Source organism: Astyanax mexicanus, chromosome 11 (genome assembly GCF_023375975.1).
Source record: "Astyanax mexicanus isolate ESR-SI-001 chromosome 11, AstMex3_surface, whole genome shotgun sequence".
Taxonomy (NCBI): domain Eukaryota; kingdom Metazoa; phylum Chordata; class Actinopteri; order Characiformes; family Acestrorhamphidae; genus Astyanax; species Astyanax mexicanus.
Window position 1 is genome coordinate 3,792,682 of NC_064418.1, and position 22,096 is coordinate 3,814,777.

Consider the following 22,096-nt stretch of genomic DNA (forward strand, 5'->3'; position numbering starts at 1 on the left):
TCTCCACTCTTCCTCCAGACTCTTGTTCCTTGATTTACTTTAAATGAAATGTAAAATGTACTGATGATCAGTGATGGTTTGGAGAGACATGTCTGTCATCTGCTGGTGTTGATCCACTGTGTTTTATTATCAAGTCTAAAGTCAGTGCAGTTTTGTTTTCCCACAAAATCTTACAGCACTTCATATCTTACAGCTTCCCTCTGCTACTGACAACTTTTATGGAGATGTGGATTTCATTTTCCAGCAGGATTTGGCACACTGCCCACACTGTCAAAAGTACCAATTGGTCTTATAATATAATATTTACATTTTCTGAGATCATCAACAATAAAAGAAATAAACACTTAAAATAGATCACTCTGTGTGTAATACATCTATAAAATATTTGAGTTTTACATTTTGAAACTGAATTACTGAAATAACTTTTTTTTTTAACTTTTTTTTTAATTGAGAGAGTAAAGCATGCTCACTCCTCACTACTATCTAAAGTTGCTGCAAACTTTTGTAAGCAAACTCTTGTTAGCATCATAATGAACCAAGAGCTTGTTAGTAAAAATAGATGTGTTTCCAGCTCCCTGGAGTTGCTGTTTTTAGCTGTGTGTGAATGAAGCTGGTAATATTGAAGAGGGGGGGGGGGGGGGGCAGGATTGTACCTCAGTAAAGATGTTTGGAGCCCTGTGTCACATCGTCACTCAAACATTTGGAATTCTAATCTGTGGCCCATGAAATTAAGCAGCAGCCATTCCTAATACATTGCATTTTGCACATCACTCATCAATTTACATGTAATGAGAATCGCTTGCCGAAGAAGCCGTTAAATTTGCCAACGCCAAATTAGCATTCGCAAGCTGCCAGACACATTTTTGCATCGTCATACTCCCTGTTAGAAAGGTCGGGAGCTTTACTGTTGCCCTGGGATGAGCCGAGCTCTGTTTGCACCTTTGTATTTGCATTTCCGTCTAGAAAAAAGAGAGAGCGTTCCCTTTGCAGCATAAGAAGATGGTTTTAATACTCCTTATGCATATGGTAATCGTGACATATGCCCTAATCACTAATATGCTAATCACTGACATTTAACCAATATTTACAAATTCTCTTTGTTAACTATGCTCAGGCCTTGTTTTTAATGAAGCTTTTTGGTTTTGTGTGGGTGGAAGAGGATAATTGGTTGATTGACACTGAAACCGACACCCGAGGCAGGAAATCAACACCCGAAAAAAAAAAAAAAAAATAAAATAAAAAAAATAAAAAACATTTAAATGCAGACTTACAAACTATTTCGAAGAATCTAAAATAACTTATTATTATTATTAATCTTCATAGTTTGGATGACGAACAGTTTTTGCCTGATGCTGTAAATTAAAAAATAAATAAGCCAATTAGCCAATAATGCAGCTTTGTGTAAAAACATGCATTTTTTTTTTGCATATTTAATGATTGATTTGCTGTTTATTTCACTTTAGCAGATAACATGTCTCTTTAAACCATCACTGATTGGTGGAAAACTATCACACTAGACCTCGAGCAGCTTTGTCAACTATGCTCAGGCCTTGTTTTTAATGAAGCTTTTTGGTTAAATAATTACATTTATTTTTCTTCATAGTTTGGATGACTGTAGTATTAATCTACAATACAGAATTTTTTTTTTTTTTTTAATAACGAAAAGTTTTTGATTGGTGCTGTAATTTAGCCAATTAGCCAATGAAGCAACTTTGTGTAAAAACATGCATTATTATTATTATTATTATTTTTAGCATAATTAATCATTGATTTGCTGTTTATTTCACTTTAGAAGATGACATGTCTCTCCAGACCATCACTGATTGTGGAAACTCCACACTAGACCTCAAGCAGCTTTGTCAACTATGCTCAGGCCTTGTTTTTTTAATTAAGCTTATCGGTTTTGTGTGGGTGGAAAAGGATAATTGGTTGATTGACACTGAAACCTAAACCCGACAAAAAAAACAAACAGTAAAAACGTTTAAATGCAGATTTACAAACTTCAAATTTAAAAAAATCTACAATAAATTATTTTTGTTTTACAAAATAATTCCATATATTTTTCTTCATAGTTTAGATGACTGTAGTATTAATCTACAATGTGGATTTTTTTTAAATAATAAAAAGCTTTTGACTGATGCTGTAAATGAGCCAAATAGCCAATAAAGCATTTTTGTGTAAAACCATGCATTATTTAATTTTTTTTTTTGCATATTTAATCATTGATTTGCTGTTTATTTCACTTATTTCATGGTCTCTCCAGACCATCACTGATTGAATAATCACTGAATTATTGAAACAATGCCACAGTGAAGGTTTAAAGCCACAATTAAGGCTAAATGTGATCCAATGAAATATTAGAGTGTGTGAGAGTGTTGGGTTTGTTTTGGGTTAGTGTTGGTTGAACATGTCCTCAGGTGTGTTGAGGAGGATATCTACACTCTCTGCAGAGGCTACAGAGCTCCTCAGGTGTTGAAACCCAGCCAAGGATATTAGGAGGTAGGGAATGAAGCAGCAGGGGCTTCACTGATTGGACAGCTCAGTGTAAGCCTGGCACTGGGTTATCTAATCCACCAATCAAATTGGAGTCACATCAAAGCAACTCAGGAAAACCCTTCAGAAAGAACAGGCACCAGTGGAGCTGGGAGAACCGAGCGTGGGTGTGTGTGTGTGTGTGTGTGTGTGTGTGTGTGTGTGTGTGTGTGTGTGTGTGTGTGTGTGTGTGCCAGATTAACCCTTTCATGCAGGCAGGCAGAGAATTTTTTTTTTTTTCAAAATGTCAGTTATAGACATATTACCAAAAAAACGTTGTTTTATTCCAATAATTTAATTATATAGTAACAATGTCTCAGTAATATGAGATGTATATATAGATGGATGTTATCCAAAAGCAGTGTGTAAGACTGGTGGAGGAAAACATGATGCCAAGATGCATGAAAAAACTGTGATTAAAAAACAGGGTTATTCCATATTCCAAATATTGATTTCTGAACTCTTAAAACTTTATGAATATGAACTTGTTTTCTTTGCATTATTCAAGGTCTGAAAGCTCTGCATCTTTTTTGTTATTTCAGCCATTTCTCATTTTCTACAAATAAATGCTCTAAATGAGAATATTTTTATTTGGAATTTGGGAGCAATTTTGTCTGTAGTTTATAGAGAATAAAACAACAAAGTTTATTTTACTTAAATCTATATCTATAACAAGCAAAATCAGAGAAACTGATTCAGAAACCAAAGTGTTCTCTTAATTGTTATCCAGAGCTGTATAATCAAGCAAATCACTAAATTGTATTGTTTGGTAATATAAAACAAGAAAGAGACACACAAGAAAGAAACTGTGAGACGTGATCCTCCATGTTTGATCTAAATGGCTTTGCAGGTGCAGTTTATCTGATTTATTACCCAGTTATCTTTGTTTCATGCTAAATTGAGCTAAATACGCACTACTCCAGAACACTGTACCTTCTTCCTGTATTTACTTTTCTGCTCTCACCTCAGAACAATCAGTTGCTCTTTTTTTTTTCTTGTAAAAAAAAGGCTTAAGAGGGATTATGAAGGTGTTAAATGGAGTATATGAACTCTGTACCTGTACAGATCAAGCCATCATGCTGGTCGCACTCCCGGTCGTCACATTCGCAGAAATCGCCTGAAATGTACCACTCCTGCGGTGAACAGATGCACCTCCCGCAGTGACAAGAGCCTGGAAGCATATGAATGGGTGTTGAGACTCGACACAATCACTGGCCTGTCACAGCTTTCTTACACACTTTAAGTAATGGGTATATTTCATTTCACATAGTTATAATATGGACATATTTACTGTAATATGTCTGTAGTGGTAGTGTACACTGATTGCAGTATGTAAATTGAACGTGATGTGTTACCTCAGGGGACGGCTTGGGAATGGTTACAAAATAGGGAAACACATAAGAACTATAAGAGCTACAGGATAGTGAAATGGCTTATTCCATGTGCCATTTCTGTCCCCAGGAAATTACAGTGTTACAATGTTATGTATAACATGTATAACAGTGAGTTCCAGTAACAGGATTGAGTGCCGTCAACAGGAGTGTTTTTTTTTTTTGGTCATAAATATCAATTATTTGAACATGCAATCAACAATTGCTTTGAAATAAAATCTTTCTTGGATAGAAAATCAAAGGAACATTTTTAAATGTCACGTGAGAGTTAAAAAAAGATACTAAAAAAGAAGTTTAATTTGAAAGATGTATACCAAGCAAATGGCACCCATTCGTTGAAATGGCCTAACAACAAATACATAAGAACAATACCCAACCTCCCCCATCAGATCCTCACCCACTAGAGTTAAAGATTCATCAGTTTGATCTGTTGGTTTTACGAGCACTGTGCATCGTCTGAGGGAGGGATCTATACTTACTGTATGTGGCAAGTTAGCAGATGAGGGAGACGTAAGTATTTTCTAATAATGAGTTTTGTGCTTCTATCGCAGTTAAGCATAAACTAGCTTGTTCGTGTTTTGCCACAGTAAACGCTCAGTGTTTACATTTTCTGTGGCCACCAACAGCTTATTGCATAAAAGTGACAGAGCCCTTAAATGGCTCATTTTGAAAGGGGCTTACACTGGCAAGAATGGAGCTGGTGAGATCTCTTTATCTTTATGTGAGAGTGATGTTGTGTGCAAAGCACATGTTTTGTATAGCCCATAGACCTAATCTAACTGGTTTAAAAGACATATACTATGTCAACTTTAGTGTATTTTTTTCCAAAGGAGAACATTTACAGGGGAAATCCTGTAAAATGTACTGTGGAAAACTTGTAAAACGCAGTGAATGCAGTGAATGCAGTGTGTGAATGCCACAGTAATTCGGTCATGGATTTTAGAGAGTTAGAGAGTGGCTCTTAAGCATAAACTAGCTTGTTCGTGTTTTCCCACAGTAAACGCTCAGTGTTTACATTTTCTGTGGCCACCAACAGCTTATTTGCATAAAAGTGACAGAGCCCTTAAATGTCTCATTTTGAAAGGGGCTTGCACTGGCAAGAATGGAGCTGGTGAGATCTCTTTATCTTTATGTGAGAGTGATGTTGTGTGCAAAGAACATGTTTTGTATAGCCCATAGACCTAATCTAACTGGTGTAAAAGACCATTTTTTTTTTACAGAGAAGAACATTTACAGGGGAAATCCTGTAAAATGCACTGAGGAAAACTTGTAAAACGCAGTGAATGCAGTGAATGCAGTGTGTGAATGCCATAGTAATTCGGTCATAGATTTTAGAGGGTTAGATAGTGGCTCTTAATAGAGAAAGCACTGCAGGGATGCTCATTAAATATGAATTCAATTGGCATTTGAGCTGCACTTTATAGAGTATTTCTCCAGCACTACCAGGTTAGAGACTGATAATAAAAGCACGGCCTCTCCTGACTCGGCCTCGTAGAATCCTGACACTCCGCATCCTTTAGCTGTTCAAGGGCAAGCGGTCAAGCTTAGAGAAGGATAATAAGGTGTTAAGGTTTCGGCGCAGGCGGCGAGCAAATACACACTTCCCTGTGTCTCCCCTGATTTTCAAAGCCCACAGCGGAACGCCGCGGCTCCCCCGTCTCTGCTATTTATACCTGTATACAGGGTTTGAAGTATAGACTTTGAAAAAACGCTGCGCCGCTCGTGTTTGCGATCCGCCTCGTGAGAGTGTCGGTATGTGTGACAAAGAAAGAGAGAGAGAGAGAGCGAAAGAGTGAGAGAGAGAGAGAGAGAGAGAGAAAAAAGAGAGACGGAAAGAGAGGGAGACGCTGATCTTTTTCTCCGATCTGTGTTAGAGGGAGATAAATGTGCTCATCTTCATTTAGATGTGGCTGGAGGAACACTAATCTCGCTGACACCTCGTTCACTGTCTGGACGCTTGCTTTCCTGCTTTAGCAGATCAGTGTTCCTGGCAAGTTCACTTTAAATTAGACCTCTTTAAAGAAACTTGCGTAATGAAAGCAGTAAATGTGGAGGTAGGCTGTGGGAGCACAGCATGGTAAGTGCCACGCTGTGTTGGCTCGGCTGACATGCTGTTGCTTTGCAGCAGTTCTCTTCAACTAGAGAGTGAAATGTTATGTTATGTTACAAAAATATTAGGGAACTTAGGAAAGTCCTAATAAAGGTTGTATTATGTCCAATTCAATCCAATCCAATCTGAGTCTCTTAATAGTGAATATAAGACAATACCAGTCTGATCCAATCTTTTTGTCTGCTTGAATAATAATATAATATATATATATATATATATATATATATATATATATATATATATATATATATATATATGTATATATATATATGTATATATATATATATACATATATATATATATATATGGTAATTTCACCATTATAACACTGTAATAACCCTAGTACCTGTTTGAGAATTAAACCTCACACTCTCAACAAAGAGAGCCAATCAGCTTGCTGCTTATGTTGAGAGTGAAGAAGAGTCAGTTTGCTAGTGGGTAAAGCTGGTGTGGCACAGTGGATAACACCACTGCCTGCTTGTGAGCTACCACATCATGTCGAAGACTGGGGTTCGATTCCCTGTTTTTGGGTGGCTATACTGTGATACACCAATAATAGGCGTCCTTGGGCAAGATTCCCAACACTACATAGGCCAAACTTTGTAATAGGAACAACCTTGTAAGTGGATTGTCTTTAAACAATAAATCATGACAGGCCTAATTTCCTTCTGTCCTTTGACTTCATCATGACAGGTAAAGTGGACCCCCTGAGTTGATCTCTCCCACCTTTACTGTCACATATAAACGCAGCTGAAGGAAAGCTCAATTTTACCTTTTCCGGAGCACATGCCGCCATTGGCTGTCTCACACTGGCTCTTGCCCTGATCGTCAGTCATGTTGCAGCTGCGGGGGAACTGGCAGTGCTTCCCAAACCATCCATCACCGCAGATGCAGCGGCCGCAGGAGCAAAAGCCGTGGTCTGGGGAGCGCAAGACAGACAGAGACACAGACAAAGTCACTAGTGCCGCACGAGAAAACAGCTTATTTTCCTGGCAACCGTGCAACAGATCCAGACACATTACACTGGTTCAAACTGAGAGGAGCTAGACTCTGAATGAGTGCCAACAACGTTGCCTGATAATGAGGTACCACAGGGTTATCGGAATTATGCAAAATAAAATCTGATATAGCATCAATATTAAGCATATTTCTCTTCTGATTTATTTGAGGTTTCTGTGTTTGTTTTTTTTATAGAAATTGCACTATTAACATTCACCAAAAACTGATCATTATAAACGCCAAAAAAGAGTGTTTAAAAACCCCAACAAAAATAGGTCGGCAACAGAAATAAACAATAGAAAGGGCTAGAAAAAAATGGAAAAATGTCGGTAACCAAGGCATAACACAAACAAAGGAAATGCACTATAGAAGAGCTAGCTAACTAAATTTAACTTTCAGCAACTTGCAGAGCAAACTGAAGGGTATTTATACAACACAGACCAGGTGCTAACAATCAGTAACAGGGAGAGCAGGAACAAACACACATGGCGTCACATGCCCACCAGAGTCAGGGAAGTCCAGTGTGAGTGCATGCTCTCAGCCAATCACACGGCAGGGTCATAACTAACTGTGGTATACTAAACATTACTCAAATCATGGTTATTTTTTGTAATGCCACAGTTAATTTTGACCCTGCAATGTGATTGGGTGAGAGGCATTCTTTGAGTGCCGTAAAGTCCAAGTATTACTTCACCACATACAGGTAACCTAGCAATAAGGCAGCGCTTACAAGCCAAAGAGTGCAGCGAAAAACAGAGCAGCAATGCTCTGAACTACTTTAACTTGCAGAGTTTTAATAACCAAACAGATTGTATTTTCTCCTCCTCTTTAACTCAAAATCAAAATCGCAAAACAGCGATTGTGGTATAATCACAATAATACACTTGAGGTTTGTGCAACAGTGCCAATATTATATGTTATAGCACTCCCTCTCGTGTATTATTGCTTAAATCATTTAGTGTTCCTGATAACCGTTAATTTCCTTATTATTTCCTTAATAAATGGGCTCTTCTCCAGAAGAATCGTTAATAGTGCCATGGTGTTCATTACACAATTATTACAGTCAAGCAGTCTGAGCCATTGGTCATCCCTGGCTTGCACTAACACTACCTTGCTTTGCGCTTTTAATAGTGCTATAGGAACTCTCCCTGGGTTTACTGCCATCAGAATGAAGCATGGTGAGGTGATTACATTATCTATTGATCGCTCGCTCCTCCTTTTAGGCTTGTTACATGGATTTCTTTGAGGGGATAATCAAGTCACAGCAGCACTAAGGTTTTTACAGCTAAAGGCCGAAAGCCAATATGTATTTGTCTTCCTGACTGTTTATTTAAGAAGGTGTTTAAACATGCTTTAAAGATGCTTTTGGAAAGTAGGTATTTCTCCCCAATTACTGGTACATACAGTGGTTGGACGATGAAACTGAAACATCTGGTTTTAAACTACACCCATCCCTCACACGAACTGTTCTCCCTCCTGCCTTCGGGAAGAAGGTACCGCAGCATCCGGTCCAGCACGACCAGATTCTGCAACAGCTTCTACCCCCAAGCCATCAGACTCCTCAACTGCAGAGACTGAACTGATGGTTTTCTGTACATGCACACACACTCTTACCACACTTACCCCAGAAAATGGAAGCACTAAAAACCCTACTACCTCACTGGACTCTATTGCACACTGTGTAATAGAGTAATTACTACCTCACTGGTCTTTTTTGCACACTGCATAATTTGCACACTGTCTTGTTATTTATTATTCTTTGTCTGTATTGTGTTGTATTGTCTGTCTGCACTTTTGTACTGTTGCACTTATTGTTCTGTCTACACTGTGTTTATGTGCACCATGGTCCCTGGAGGAACGTTGTTTCGTTTCACTGTGTACTCTGTATATAGCTGAAATGACAATAAAAAACACTTTGACTTTGACTAATTTATTGTGGTGACGGACAGTTCAGGTGGAAACCTGCCGTGGTTTTATGTTTTTTTGGATACAATCCGGGTTAGCACCCGAACATCCCTTTCAGACAGCTTCCTCTTACAGCGTCCACAGTTAATCCTGTTGGATGTGGTTGGTCCTTCTTGGTGGTATGCTGACATTACCCTGGATACCGTGGCTCTTGATGCATCACAAAGACTTGCTGTCTTGGTCACAGATGCTCCAGCAAGACGTGCACCAACAATTTGTCCTCTTTTGAACTTTGGTATGTCACCCATAATGTTATAGTGTGCATTGCAATATTTTGAGCAGAACTGTGCTCTTACCCTGCTAATTGAACCTTCACACTCTGCTCTTACTTGTGCAATAATGTGCAATTAATGAAGATTGGCCACCAGGCTGCTCCAATTTAGCCATAAAACTTCCCACATTAAAATAATGACAGGTGTTTCAGTTTCATTGTCCAACCCCTGTAACTGGTACATTTTGGATAACTCTGTCTGTTCCGGACTTTTTGTAGTGTGGATCTCTGTAGGATTCACTATAAGCAGGATGGTGGAATCCTGTGTGAAGGAGCTGTGAGGGTTTCAGCAGGGAGGAAATGAAACTTTTCAAATATCTAAAGACTAGAGTTTCTCTGTTGTTCATGGAAAAGTCTGTGACTGAGTGGAAAAAAATGAAGAGTGAATAATAACCGAGCTCCTCCTGCAGCTCCTGCTTCCTCTCTCATACAATTTCAAGGATTCCCCGCAAGACTAGACCGGACAGAGGAGTCATACAGGCTATATTGGCCTAGATATTAAATTCCAGCAAGGAAACACAGAGGCATCCTGTTCGAAATGAAAAGACAAGACAAACAGAGGAGACAGAGGAGTGCAATCCTTCACATTTTCTTATTTGGCACCTGTTGTAGATGCTTGGAGGCGATGGGGTCAGACGTTCAGGGATTTCTACATCAAGAACTAGATACATTCTTACTAACAAGGCCGTGTGTTACGTATAAAATGCTGTATGAGCTTAAAAATGTACGGAGACCATGAAAAAAAATGATGTCTTTTTTTTCAGGTAAAAAAAAGTGGTGAGCACTGGATACTAGTTGGTGAACACTAGATACTATCAGATAATATGAATCAGGTACCCAGCAGACACGATTACAAGAGCAGTATATATCAGGTGCCCACTACTTGCCAGATAATATCATGTGTGCCCAAGATACTACTAGATCCTATCAGGTGCCCAGCAGACACTGTCATGTGAGCATTAGATACCCATCAGATGCCCATTGATTACAAGATACTATCATGTGTGCCCTAGATACTATCAGGTGCTGAGCTGGCATGATTATGTGAGCATTAGATATTATCAGGTGCCCACTACTTACCATATACCACCAGATGCTATCAGGTGCCCAGCAGGCAGGATCGCTTGAGCATTATTATTAGGTGCCCACTACCAGATACTTACTAGATACTGTCATGTGTGCACCAGCTACTATCAAATGTGCACCAGATACTAACCGGTAACCTAGATAGTATCAGGTGAGCACTAGTTACTATCAAGTGCATACTAAATACTACAAGGTGAGCACTAAATACTATCAAGTGCACATCAGATACTATTAAGTGTGTACTCAATACAATCAGGCAAGCAATAGTTACTATCAAGTCTATACTATATATTATAAGGTAAACACCAAATTGTATCAAATGCATAATAAATACTATAGGGTAAGCATTAAATACTATCAAGTGCATACCAGACACTATAAGGTGAGCACTAAATACTAAAGTGTTATACTAAATATAAGTGTGCTTCAGATACTATCAAGTGTGTACTCAAAATAATCAGGTGAGCAATAGTTTTAATAAGATACTCTCAGGTGCTCACCAGATACTACAAGGTAAGTATTAGTTACTATTGAGTGTGCAGTAATTACTATCAGGGGAGCACCAGATACAATCATGTGAGCACTAAATACTTTCAAGTGTGCAGTAAGTATTATCTGGGGAGCACCAGATACAATCCTGTGAGCACTGAATACTTTCAAGTGTGCAGTGATTACTATCTGGGGAGCACCAGATACAATCATGTGAGCACTAAATACTTTCAAGTGTGCAGTAAGTATTATCTGGGGAGCACCAGATACAATCATGTGAGTACTAAATACTTTCAAGTGTGCAGTGATTACTATCTGGGGAGCACCAGATACAATCATGTGAGCACCAAATACTATCAAGTGTGCAGTGATTACTATCTGGGGAGCACCAGATACAATCCTGTGAGCACTGAATACTTTCAAGTGTGCAGTGATTACTATCTGGGGAGCACCAGATACAATCATGTGAGCACTAAATACTTTCAAGTGTGCAGTAAGTACTATTAGGGGAGCACCAGATAAATTCATGTGAGCACCCAATACTATCAAGTTTGCAGTAATTACTATCAGAGGAGCACCAGATACAATCATGTGAGCACTAAATACTTTCAAGTGTGCAGTAAGTATTATCTGGGGAGCACCAGATACAATCATGTGAGTACTAAATACTTTCAAGTGTGCAGTGATTACTATCTGGGGAGCACCAGATACAATCATGTGAGCACCAAATACTATCAAGTGTGCAGTGATTACTATCTGGGGAGCACCAGATACAATCCTGTGAGCACTGAATACTTTCAAGTGTGCAGTGATTACTATCTGGGGAGCACCAGATACAATCATGTGAGCACTAAATACTTTCAAGTGTGCAGTAAGTACTATTAGGGGAGCACCAGATAAATTCATGTGAGCACCAAATACTATCAAGTTTGCAGTAATTACTATCAGAGGAGCACCAGATACAATCATGTGAGCACTAAATACTTTCAAGTGTGCAGTAAGTATTATCTGGGGAGCACCAGATACAATCATGTGAGTACTAAATACTTTCAAGTGTGCAGTGATTACTATCTGGGGAGCACCAGATACAATCATGTGAGCACCATATACTATCAAGTGTGCAGTGATTACTATCTGGGGAGCACCAGATACAATCCTGTGAGCACTGAATACTTTCAAGTGTGCAGTAATTATTATCTGGGGAGCACCAGATACAATCTTGTGAGCACTAAATACTTTCAAGTGTGCAGTGATTACTATCTGGGGAGCACCAGATACAATCCTGTGAGCACTGAATACTTTCAAGTGTGCAGTAATTATTATCTGGGGAGCACCAGATACAACCCTGTGAGCACTAAATACTTTCAAGTGTGCAGTGATTACTATCTGGGGAGCACCAGATACAATCCTGTGAGCACTGAATACTTTCAAGTGTGCAGTAATTATTATCTGGGGAGCACCACTTAATTCTATCAAAAGTGTGCCATGGATGGTTGTTGAAAAAAAAGTTCTATTTTTGAGATTTTTACATTTTAAGTCTAAGTTACTCCATTCAAATAATCAGAAATAAATATCAAAATAATCAAAATAATTATGGCTGATTGAGTAACTAAGGAACCAAATCAGAACACATATTATATGTTTAACCGTTTAACTACAGATGACCTGTCAAGCCCTTCTCTTCTGTAGCTTTTGGAGGTTTGGAGTCACAGTTATTAAACTGCACCTGTGATTCCCCATTACAGAGGCTGGAGACGCAATTTGCATGCGCGTGTGCGAGACTCACATTCTCCGAGAATTTCATGTTGGTCTTTGGAGGAACGCTTTCTGAGAAGAGGAATAGGAATAGCTGTGGGCGGGGCTAGCTGTTGACTTGTGCTAAATTCTATTTCTCATTTCTACCCCTAGCCCTTGCTTTTGAGTGTCACCCTTCCCCTTGGAATTCCCTTGGAATTAGAGTGATTGATATGTTTCAATAAAAAATGGGACAGCCCTTTAAGAAAGCAATATGGAGTCAAAATAAATAAATAAATAAAGAACACTACTTTTTCCCTGTCTTGGTCTTGACCCAGACTAGACTACTAAAAACTCTTGGTCTTGACTCAGACTCAACTACTAAAAAGTCTTAGTCTTGACTCATACTTGACTACTAAAAGTCTTGGTCTTGATTTGGACTCGACATGTCCCGGTCTTGGTCTTGACTCTGACTCCAATACTAAAAAGTCTTGGTCTTGACTCGGACTCAACATGTCTTGGTCTTGACTCAGACTCGATATATCTTGGTCTTGACTCAGACTCGACATATCTTGGTCTTGACTCAGACTCGACTACAAAAAAGTATTGATCTTGACCCGGACTCGACATGTCTCGGTCTTGGTCTCAGTTTTTTCCAGTCTTGGTCTTGACTTGGACTCAACATGTTCCAGTTTTGGTCTTGACACGCACTCGACTACTAAAAAGTCTGAGTCTTGACTCAGACTCAACTACACAAAGTATTGGTCTTGACCCGGACTCGACATGTCTCGGACTTGGTCTCAGTTTTTCCCAGTCTTGGTCTTGGTCTTGACATGGACTCGACTACTAAAAAGTCTTGGTCTTGACTCGGACTTGTCATGTCCCAGTCTTGGTCTTGACTTGGACTCGACATGTTCCAGTTTTGGTCTTGACTCGAACTCGACTACTAAAAAGTCTTGGTCTTGACTCGGACTCGTCATGTCCCAGTCTTGGTCTTGACTTGGACTCGACATGTCCCGGTCTTGGTCTTGACTCGAACTTGATTACTGAACAGTCTTGGTCTTGACTGAGACTCAATGTGTCTTGGTCTTGGTCTCAGTTTTTCCCGGTCTTGGTCTTGACACGGACTCGACTACTAAAAAATCTTGGTCTTGACTCGGACTCAACATGTCTTGGTCTTGGTCTTGACTCAGACTGGGCTCTAGTGGTCTTGACTACACCACTTGACTGTACATTGTAAAATCCCACCTTTCTGGGAAGGCAAACCACCTTTGAGTGCAATCGTCTTCTGAATGCTAAACCACTCCAACTAGATCAGCCAGGCAATTAGCTGACATTAACTTTTTATCAGCGAGTGAGGGAGAGCCGTGTCTGAGAACGGCGAATGGAGAAAGAGAGGGAGAGAGAGAGAGTGTTCCCCAGCTCTCCTCTGTTAACATGTTCTAATCTGCTTCAGTGTGGCAGTGCAGCAGCAGCGGGGACTCCATACATATTTAAAACCCATCTCTGAGGCTATCCCAGACAGGCCAGTGGGTCGAGTGTGCCCACCGGGCCTCTGTGCCACTGTCACTTAGCGGCACAACACAATGAGCCTCCGGAATGCATGAGGCATTAATATTGCATCCACTGCCAACAAGGGGAAATCTCATCCTCGGATGCTGCGACGGACGTGTCAGGGTGGCCCCGTCATCCACGTCCAAAATAACAAGTGAGGCTGCATTCTTTATATGACCTCTAACGAGGGCAAAGGATAGCATATGCTTCCTCTGAGACATGTAAAACCAGCCAACCAGATATTTTCATACTGCCACTAATGCAACACCACTTGTGTTTGGAGGAGAATTCCAAATACCAGTTGTGCTACACCAGGTGACAGGTGTCTGTGTTGGCTACACACTAAAAAACAGAGGTAAGATATGAGGTACACTTTTTTATAATTATACACACAAAGGTATAATATCAGTCTTTAGAGGGTCAGATGTGTTTCCTCTGAAGTGCAAAATCATTCCTAACAGCAGGAAGTACAGATTTGTACTATTTAACCAGCAAATATATATTTTAATTATACTTTTTTCATTTGAAAGCCAGACAATTTCAGATCTTTAAGTCTTCGACACATATTCAGTTCATGATAATTTTCAAAATCTTTATCATTTTTACTGGTACAAAAAAAAAGGGAACAAAAAAAGACTGTGTTTGCTTGTGCCAAGTGATGGAAGAGAAGCATGATCAACCTATACAGTACTGGTAGATGCTCTCTTGGAATCCATTACAAATAAAAGTATTGAATTACTTAAAACATGAATCAAAACATGCTATCACTAACACTTTCTGTGTACTTTAGACAGTGGATGAAAGCCATTACATGTGTTTTTGCATCGGCTTAATTTGTGTCGACCTTTTCTTTTTATCAAAGTTCAGTTTCTTTTATCAAAGGAACATTATCTACTAAATGACAGTGAGCTGCCACAGATATGCCACAGTCCTTCCCAGACATATAGCTCAGTCAGGTTGCCAGGTTGAGGACAACGAGCCTACACAAAAAGAAAATGGGTTCAAGAACTTTTAAGTCAAACTTTCGATATATTTCTGTCACTCTGGTTGCTGCCAAAGTACTAAATAGCTATGTCTAATCTTCTACTTTGTTGTGACTGACAGTTTTTATATTAAGTTTATATTAGCATGTTGTAGCAGGATGAACTTTTCTTTTCTTTTCTAGTACTTTTCTGATCAATGACCTAGAAAAATAATTTAACCTTGACTTAAACTTAGTGTTCATCTGTTAAAGAGAAAATGAGCCAGCCCAGCATCTGTCTTGTAGTCCTTCTGGGATCTGAGCTGTCTCCATCTATCACATATTGCCAATATATACTCATGTTTTACTTCATTTCTGGTCATGGAGCTTTTAAGAAGGATGCTGAAGTTGTGATTACTGTGTTATTATTGTGTTTCATATATGACAATAAAAATGGGAAATGGGGAATGGGAATCAGGGGCATGTTTTTTTTTTCTATATCTAATAACACATCCCGATTATTGTATTTCTGTTAGCACAGAAAATATATTGCATATGGGTCAATAAAAGTGTCAGTTATTGTGTCAGTGATTGCCAAATGTTTGGTTTACCCTAATATATCATGTCCATTTTGACATTTACATTTACAGTGAATACTAATGAGAGATGCTGATGTATATTTTAATTTGCTTTTCCAGAAGACATACATATATACCATACCATATCTGTGATTTTATGAATAGGACTTCATCACTGTTCTGCCCATTTTGCAATGAGTCTGGAACAGATTGTTCAAGAGCTGTAGTGAAGTAGACACTTGATCATCCATTAGTTCTTCTGAAACTGGGAGTCCTTTTCCCTTTTTGCTGCAGTAATAGCCTCGACTCTTGTGGGAAGATTTCACATTAGGGGGAGGAACATTTTACTAGGCTGTTATTAGCAGTTGTGAGGTCAGGTTATGATGTTAGATGATCAGTTCTCAATCAGCACTTCAACTCCGAATAGAGACTGGATGGATTAAAAAAGTACTGGATGGACTGAGGTGTTATGTTGTTTTTAAAAGTTCTTTATTTTCTCTTTCTTTTTGTATTCCATTACATAATGCAAAATCTATAAAAGCACATATTTATGTGTATAATGACCAGGCTATACAAAAATATTAAGTTAATTTGTTGCACTTTTTCTAAAGTTAATTATACCAACTTGGTTCTACATAAAAGTAATTGTTTTAATTGTAGTGTTTGGTGTTTATACCCATTTTAATAGATATAAGTGTCCATTTATTTAATTATTTTATGTAAAATGTTGCATTAAAATATTGGTTCATTATAGATGCCCAATAGATGCTCAACTGACAATCACAACTAACATTCAACTGAATTTCTATTAAATGCAACTTACCTCTTAGTTGAATCATCATACAATTAAACCATTACTCAACCCTAAAACCTAAACCTAAGCCAAACATGAATCTAAAACAAAATTTTAACCCTAAAACTAGCATTAGAATGTTAAGATTAGGCTTAAAATGAGAGTAAGGTTTTCTTTTACTTTCTTTTACTTAATAGACATGCAGTTGAATGTTAGTTGAATATCAGTTAAACATGTATGAGGCATCTATGATGGACCATCCAAATAAAGTGATATCCTATATTATAATAAAACACTGGTGCATCAAGAGTGACACAAGAGTCTTTTCATTGACTTTTTGCTTTTTCACCAAAAGTACTCTGGTTCTTGAACCAGTTCTGATCAGGCGTATAAGAAATTTGGTGCTTTTCAGTGAACCAGCCCTCATTTCCCCCAGTTTTAGTGGAACCGCCAAAATGTCACATCATACGTCATCAATAGAGGGTATTGCACCATAGTGGTGAACAGACGCTGTCACAGTTCACACTGAAGAACTTAGTATTCTTTGGTTCCCACCATGAACAAACATTCCTGGTTCTGGAACCTACTTTTGTTGGTGTAAACGCGACAAACCTGATCAAAATCAGGTTAATTTACCAGTGAACTGCTGCAGTTTTCATGTTGGTGGATAAGTGCTATAAAATGAGTTGATTCTTGTTACAAAAATGATAATAGAGCGATAATTAGAGGGACAATAAATCATGGTTCTTTTACATTCAATACAGAGATTCATTGAGTAATTTATTTGAGTAATATTTTTCTTACTTTAACTCAAGTACATAGTTTGTGTACTTCGTCCACAACTGCAAAGAAAAGGGGGTTTATAATGTGGCACTCTGGTACTAACAATACATGGAATGTAGTTCCTCAGCATATTTGGCAATACTTTATAATAACTTTTATTTATTTTAATATATTTTAAACTAATAATCAGTAAATGTGAATTTGAATATTATCAAATGTTTTCACATGACAGTCATCAGCATGAATCTTTATATTTAGAATTGTTAAAAAATGATTAGCTTACCAGAATTTAAACATTAATAAATTGCTAGTTAATAAGGATTTTAAACCTGACAAACCATTATCAATTGCAGATCATGTTGCCAGTGTGTTCATTAGTATTAACAAATATGTTAGCAACTTTTCAGTTCCTTAAAATGTGAAAAATAACTGTTCATTAGTTAACTAAATCATTAGTTAATAGTATATTAATGAAAGTTATTATAAAGTGTTACCGCATTCTCAATGGAAAACTACACTGACGCATTGTCATCTGTGTTTAAGTGGCACTGAGTTACTGAGATACTGAGATGGTCATTGTGTCTCAAGAACAAGATCTTTACTGACAGATATTAAAATTGTCCTGTGTTATAAGTAAGATCCTGATGTGTTTACACTGAGACAGATTCTGCTACCATGTTCAGAAAGATTCACTTTGCAGCGATGGCCCACCTCTGCAGGTTATTGCTACAGCTGCTTCAGGATTTTATGAAATGTCATGAAATCACAATTACTAAACTCCGCAGAGAGCTTTCAATTGGAAATGACAGCTGTGGGAGGCGGAGCTGCACACAGGTGCGTCAGGACTCTGAGAACTGTAAACCATTCCTCGGCTCACCATGCAGCAGTTCAACAGCAATACATTCAATTAAATCTGTCAACACAGAACGCCATAGGAGATCACACATGACCTGATATTTACACAGAAGAGAAATACAGCCAGGCTTATTATAAACAAACAAATGCTTCGGCTAAGTTATACTGCCAAAAAATCCACTGTCAACTACAAAATATATGTACTGTATGTATGGAAATTAACACGTATATACTTATCTTAAGCAACAACAAAAAAAAATCTTCCAATGGAGTAAGTTATTTATTTTTAGTAAGATCCTTTTTTCTTCAAAATGAGTGAAGTAAGACTTAAATCAAGCAAAAATCACAGATATTTTGGCTCAAATTTAGACAAAAAAAATCATAATTATTAACTCATTTTATTTACATTATTCCTCAAATAATCAAAATAATCTTACGCTTAAAATGCTTTCTTGTCTGGGGAAAAAAACATTTATTGCACTAAACACTTTCTATAAATGTCAGTTCTACAAGATTATTTATAACACATTATAAATATTTTTTTATATTATTTATAACACATTATAATGCATTCATAAGATAAAGTACATAAGATCATAGCCAATTTTATTATTCATTATGAATATATGAAGCTATAATGCATTAATAGCTGTGTTTATAACATGTTAAACTCTACGTCAATACCAAGAAACTCAGTCCCAGCTCATAATATTAGTTATAGTCACTTATAATGTACTATAACAGGTCTTTGTGAGCTCCATATACTATTTTAATATACATATTATAGTCACAGCTTATAATGTATTATAATCACGATTTATAATGCATCATAAACATGGCTATAATGGGTTATGCATTTTTATAAATATTTATAGCCATGTTTATAATGCCTTATGAATGCATGATAATATGTTATAAATGTGTTTATAGAGTCTTATAGAGATGACATTCACAGAAAGTGTTACTCTTAGATCCTTTCTTTTGCTGAAATATATTTTTTGCAGTGTACTTCAGTAAGTATTACTATCCTAGCCATGTATACCTGTGTATATCTTTTTTTTAGCTGAAAAACAGACAGTTTAAGTATAAGTTGTGAGGTGTTATCTTGTGAGTAAGACTGTACACTTACCATCATGCAGCAGGCAAGACAAAATGTAATATCACATACAGTAATATAGTACATATATAGTGGGTGACAGATGGATGGCTTCATTTTTTTGGAAGTTGTGCACTGACATGTAACATTCCTTGATCTACAGTTTCACCAGGAACCAGGAACCAGCCAGAAACACATTATTAAGGCATTACCACCCACAGTGGACAGCGCAGTGCAAAGCCCATACATTCAGATTTACAGCAACTCAAGTAAAAAGAAAAAAAAAAAAATCACATTCAAAGCAGGAATCCCCAAAAACACATTCAGCAGGTCACTGCAATTTACTTTAGCTTGCACAGGACATTGCAAAAAGTCATTAAACACAATACTAGATAAGCATAACTCAGCAGAGATTGCTAGAGAAGCTATTAAAAAATGAAGATTACATGTGGAACAGGAACATTAGATGCATAAAAAGCTCATTCTGCTTCTGCATGAGGCAGAGGAACTGCTGGTATTGAGTCTGCTGGTAATATGTCTGAAACAGGGGCAGCAGTGGCCGGGTGATGGAGGGGAAACGGACGACAATAATCTCCTTGGCCTGAAAGTGAAAGTCATGGCAAGTGATGGCAGCCATATGGCCCAGGGCTCTATGCAGGGCAGGACCAGCACATGTGATACGCTCTCCTCAACACATACAGTCCGAGTGGTCTCTGCATGTAGCCCACATTAACCCTCCTGTTATGTTCTGGGTCAAATTGACCCGTTTTAAAGTTTAAAGGTCTTGTAAAATCAGTTAAAAGTACTTTTTTAAAGTATAAAACTTCTTCTGCTTGCCTTAATCAGTGTAATCAACATACAGTACAGGCCCAAAGTTTGGACACACCTTCTCTTTTTCAATGCGTTTTCTTTATTTTCATGAATATTTACATTGTAGATTCTCACTGAAGCATCAAAACTATGAATGAACACATGTGGAGTTTTATGTACTTAACATAAAAAAATGAGCTGAACCTCCACAGTCACCGGACCTGAACCCAATCCAGATTTAGGGTTTGGGGTGAGCTGGAGCACAGAGTGAAGAAGACAAAGGGGCAACAAGTGCTAATAAACACCTCTGGGAACTCCTTCCTTCCTTCCTTCCTTCAAGACTGTTCGAAAACTTTTTTTTCATTTCAGGTGGCCACCTCTTGAAGCTCATTGAGAGAATGATGCCAAAAGTGTGCAAAGCAGTAATCAGAGCAAAGGGGGGCTATTTTAAAGAAACTAGAATACATATATATGTATTGTTTTTTTTTTTTAGTTATTTCCCCATTTTTTGTTAAGTACATAAAACTCCACATGTGTTCATTCATAGTTTTGATGCTTCAGTGAGAATCTACAATGTAAATAGTCATGAAAATAAAGAAAATGCATTGAAAAAGAGAAGGTGTGTCCAAACTTTTGTCCTGTACTGTATAACCCCATGCAATGAACAAAGACAACTAAAACAAAATTGCAATGTTATGTTTCAATGTTACGTCATACTGCTTGTTAGGATTTTTTAAAATAATTATTATTTTGGATAATTATTATTTTGGATATTAATTGGATAATTAAACATGCACCGGGTCAAACTGACCCGGGAACACCATTGCTGCTCCTGACAGATGATCATAACAGGAGGGTTAAATCTGAGGTAAGGTTTGGACCTGACGAGTTATCTGTTTCATTGCTTCTGTGCCCCACAGCAGAGGCCAGCAGTGTTAATCTGTGCTTCTCCACTCACAGAGATCCAGCACAGAAACACCAATTAGTTCTGAACTTTTCCTACAGTCCACATTCTGCGCACTGAGGGCAAACAATCACCCAAATGTCAGTTGAAATAAAATTGCTGAAGTTTGGAGTTGTCCAATTGCGCTTTTCCTCATTTCCTCAAAGCGGCTTCGTGCCCAAGCGCTCCAATCAAGAGTGCAAACTCCTCCCGTACGAGGGAACAAACTTCAAAGGCTTTCAAATATTCACAAATTCAATTGGATTTGTCCATTGCAGAGAGTGTGTCCAATCAAACTGCATCGATCTGTTGAACCAACGTCCCAGTGCCTCTTAGAAGCTCTGTTCCTTACAGACCATTTTCAATCCATTATATCCGAGAATTAAGACGTGACATGAACATCGGCTAAAACAGGGTGGGAATATTGTATTGATGCCCTATTATGGGAAATCATTAAAGCCAGATTTATTTATAAGTGGCTCTTCTCGATATTCACACTAATATGGGTATAAACTCATTTTATATAAATATTATACGTTTATTTTTACCTCTCAAATTCTATTTTTTCTCTCATTGTCTTAGATCTTAGTCTTGTGAGTTGGAGAAAGCAGGAGGAAAAACATTGCAAAACAAGTGTGACACATGCTCTGAAAAAAATGTAGTATTTCCTTGTATTTAGTCATTTTCTGTGCAGTGCAAAGTAATGTAACGTAGTGAGTTGTCACACCTGGACTCTATCTGGGATCTCCAGCCTCTGTACTATGTTACCCAGAATGCACCACTCACTGACATCACTTTTTCACCTGATCACATGACACTGCACATGGCACTACCAGGAAGCCAATCACCTGAATACTGAACACCTGTCTACAGCCCTATTTAAACGCCTTACTATTTACACTTGTGCTGTTTCAATTTTTAAGACACCAATGTTATAGAATCAGACTCAACATTAATTCAGATCATTTTGTATATATTTTGTATATATTAGCTACTATGTAAGCATAAAACGCAGTATACAGCCTCGACTTGGACTGCATCCTCAATTTCCTTGTGCTATTAAAACCTAATTGCCTAATAATACATCATCATCATCACCATCATCATTATTATTCATCTCTGGAACATGTATTAATAACATGCAAA

At 37.9% G+C, this 22,096-nt stretch overlaps 1 protein-coding gene across 1 annotated transcript in view; it reads right to left on the reverse strand.

Moving 5' to 3' along the window:
- The window catches only part of itgbl1 (integrin, beta-like 1), a 90,518-nt gene that overhangs the window by 1,331 nt on the left and 67,091 nt on the right, over positions 1 to 22,096 (reverse strand). The window contains exons 9-10 of the mRNA XM_022680630.2: positions 6,806 to 6,952; positions 3,590 to 3,703 (exon numbers count right to left, since the gene is read on the reverse strand). Of these exons, the coding sequence (XP_022536351.2) occupies positions 3,590 to 3,703; positions 6,806 to 6,952 (261 nt within the window). The remainder of the gene's footprint in view (positions 1 to 3,589; positions 3,704 to 6,805; positions 6,953 to 22,096) is intronic.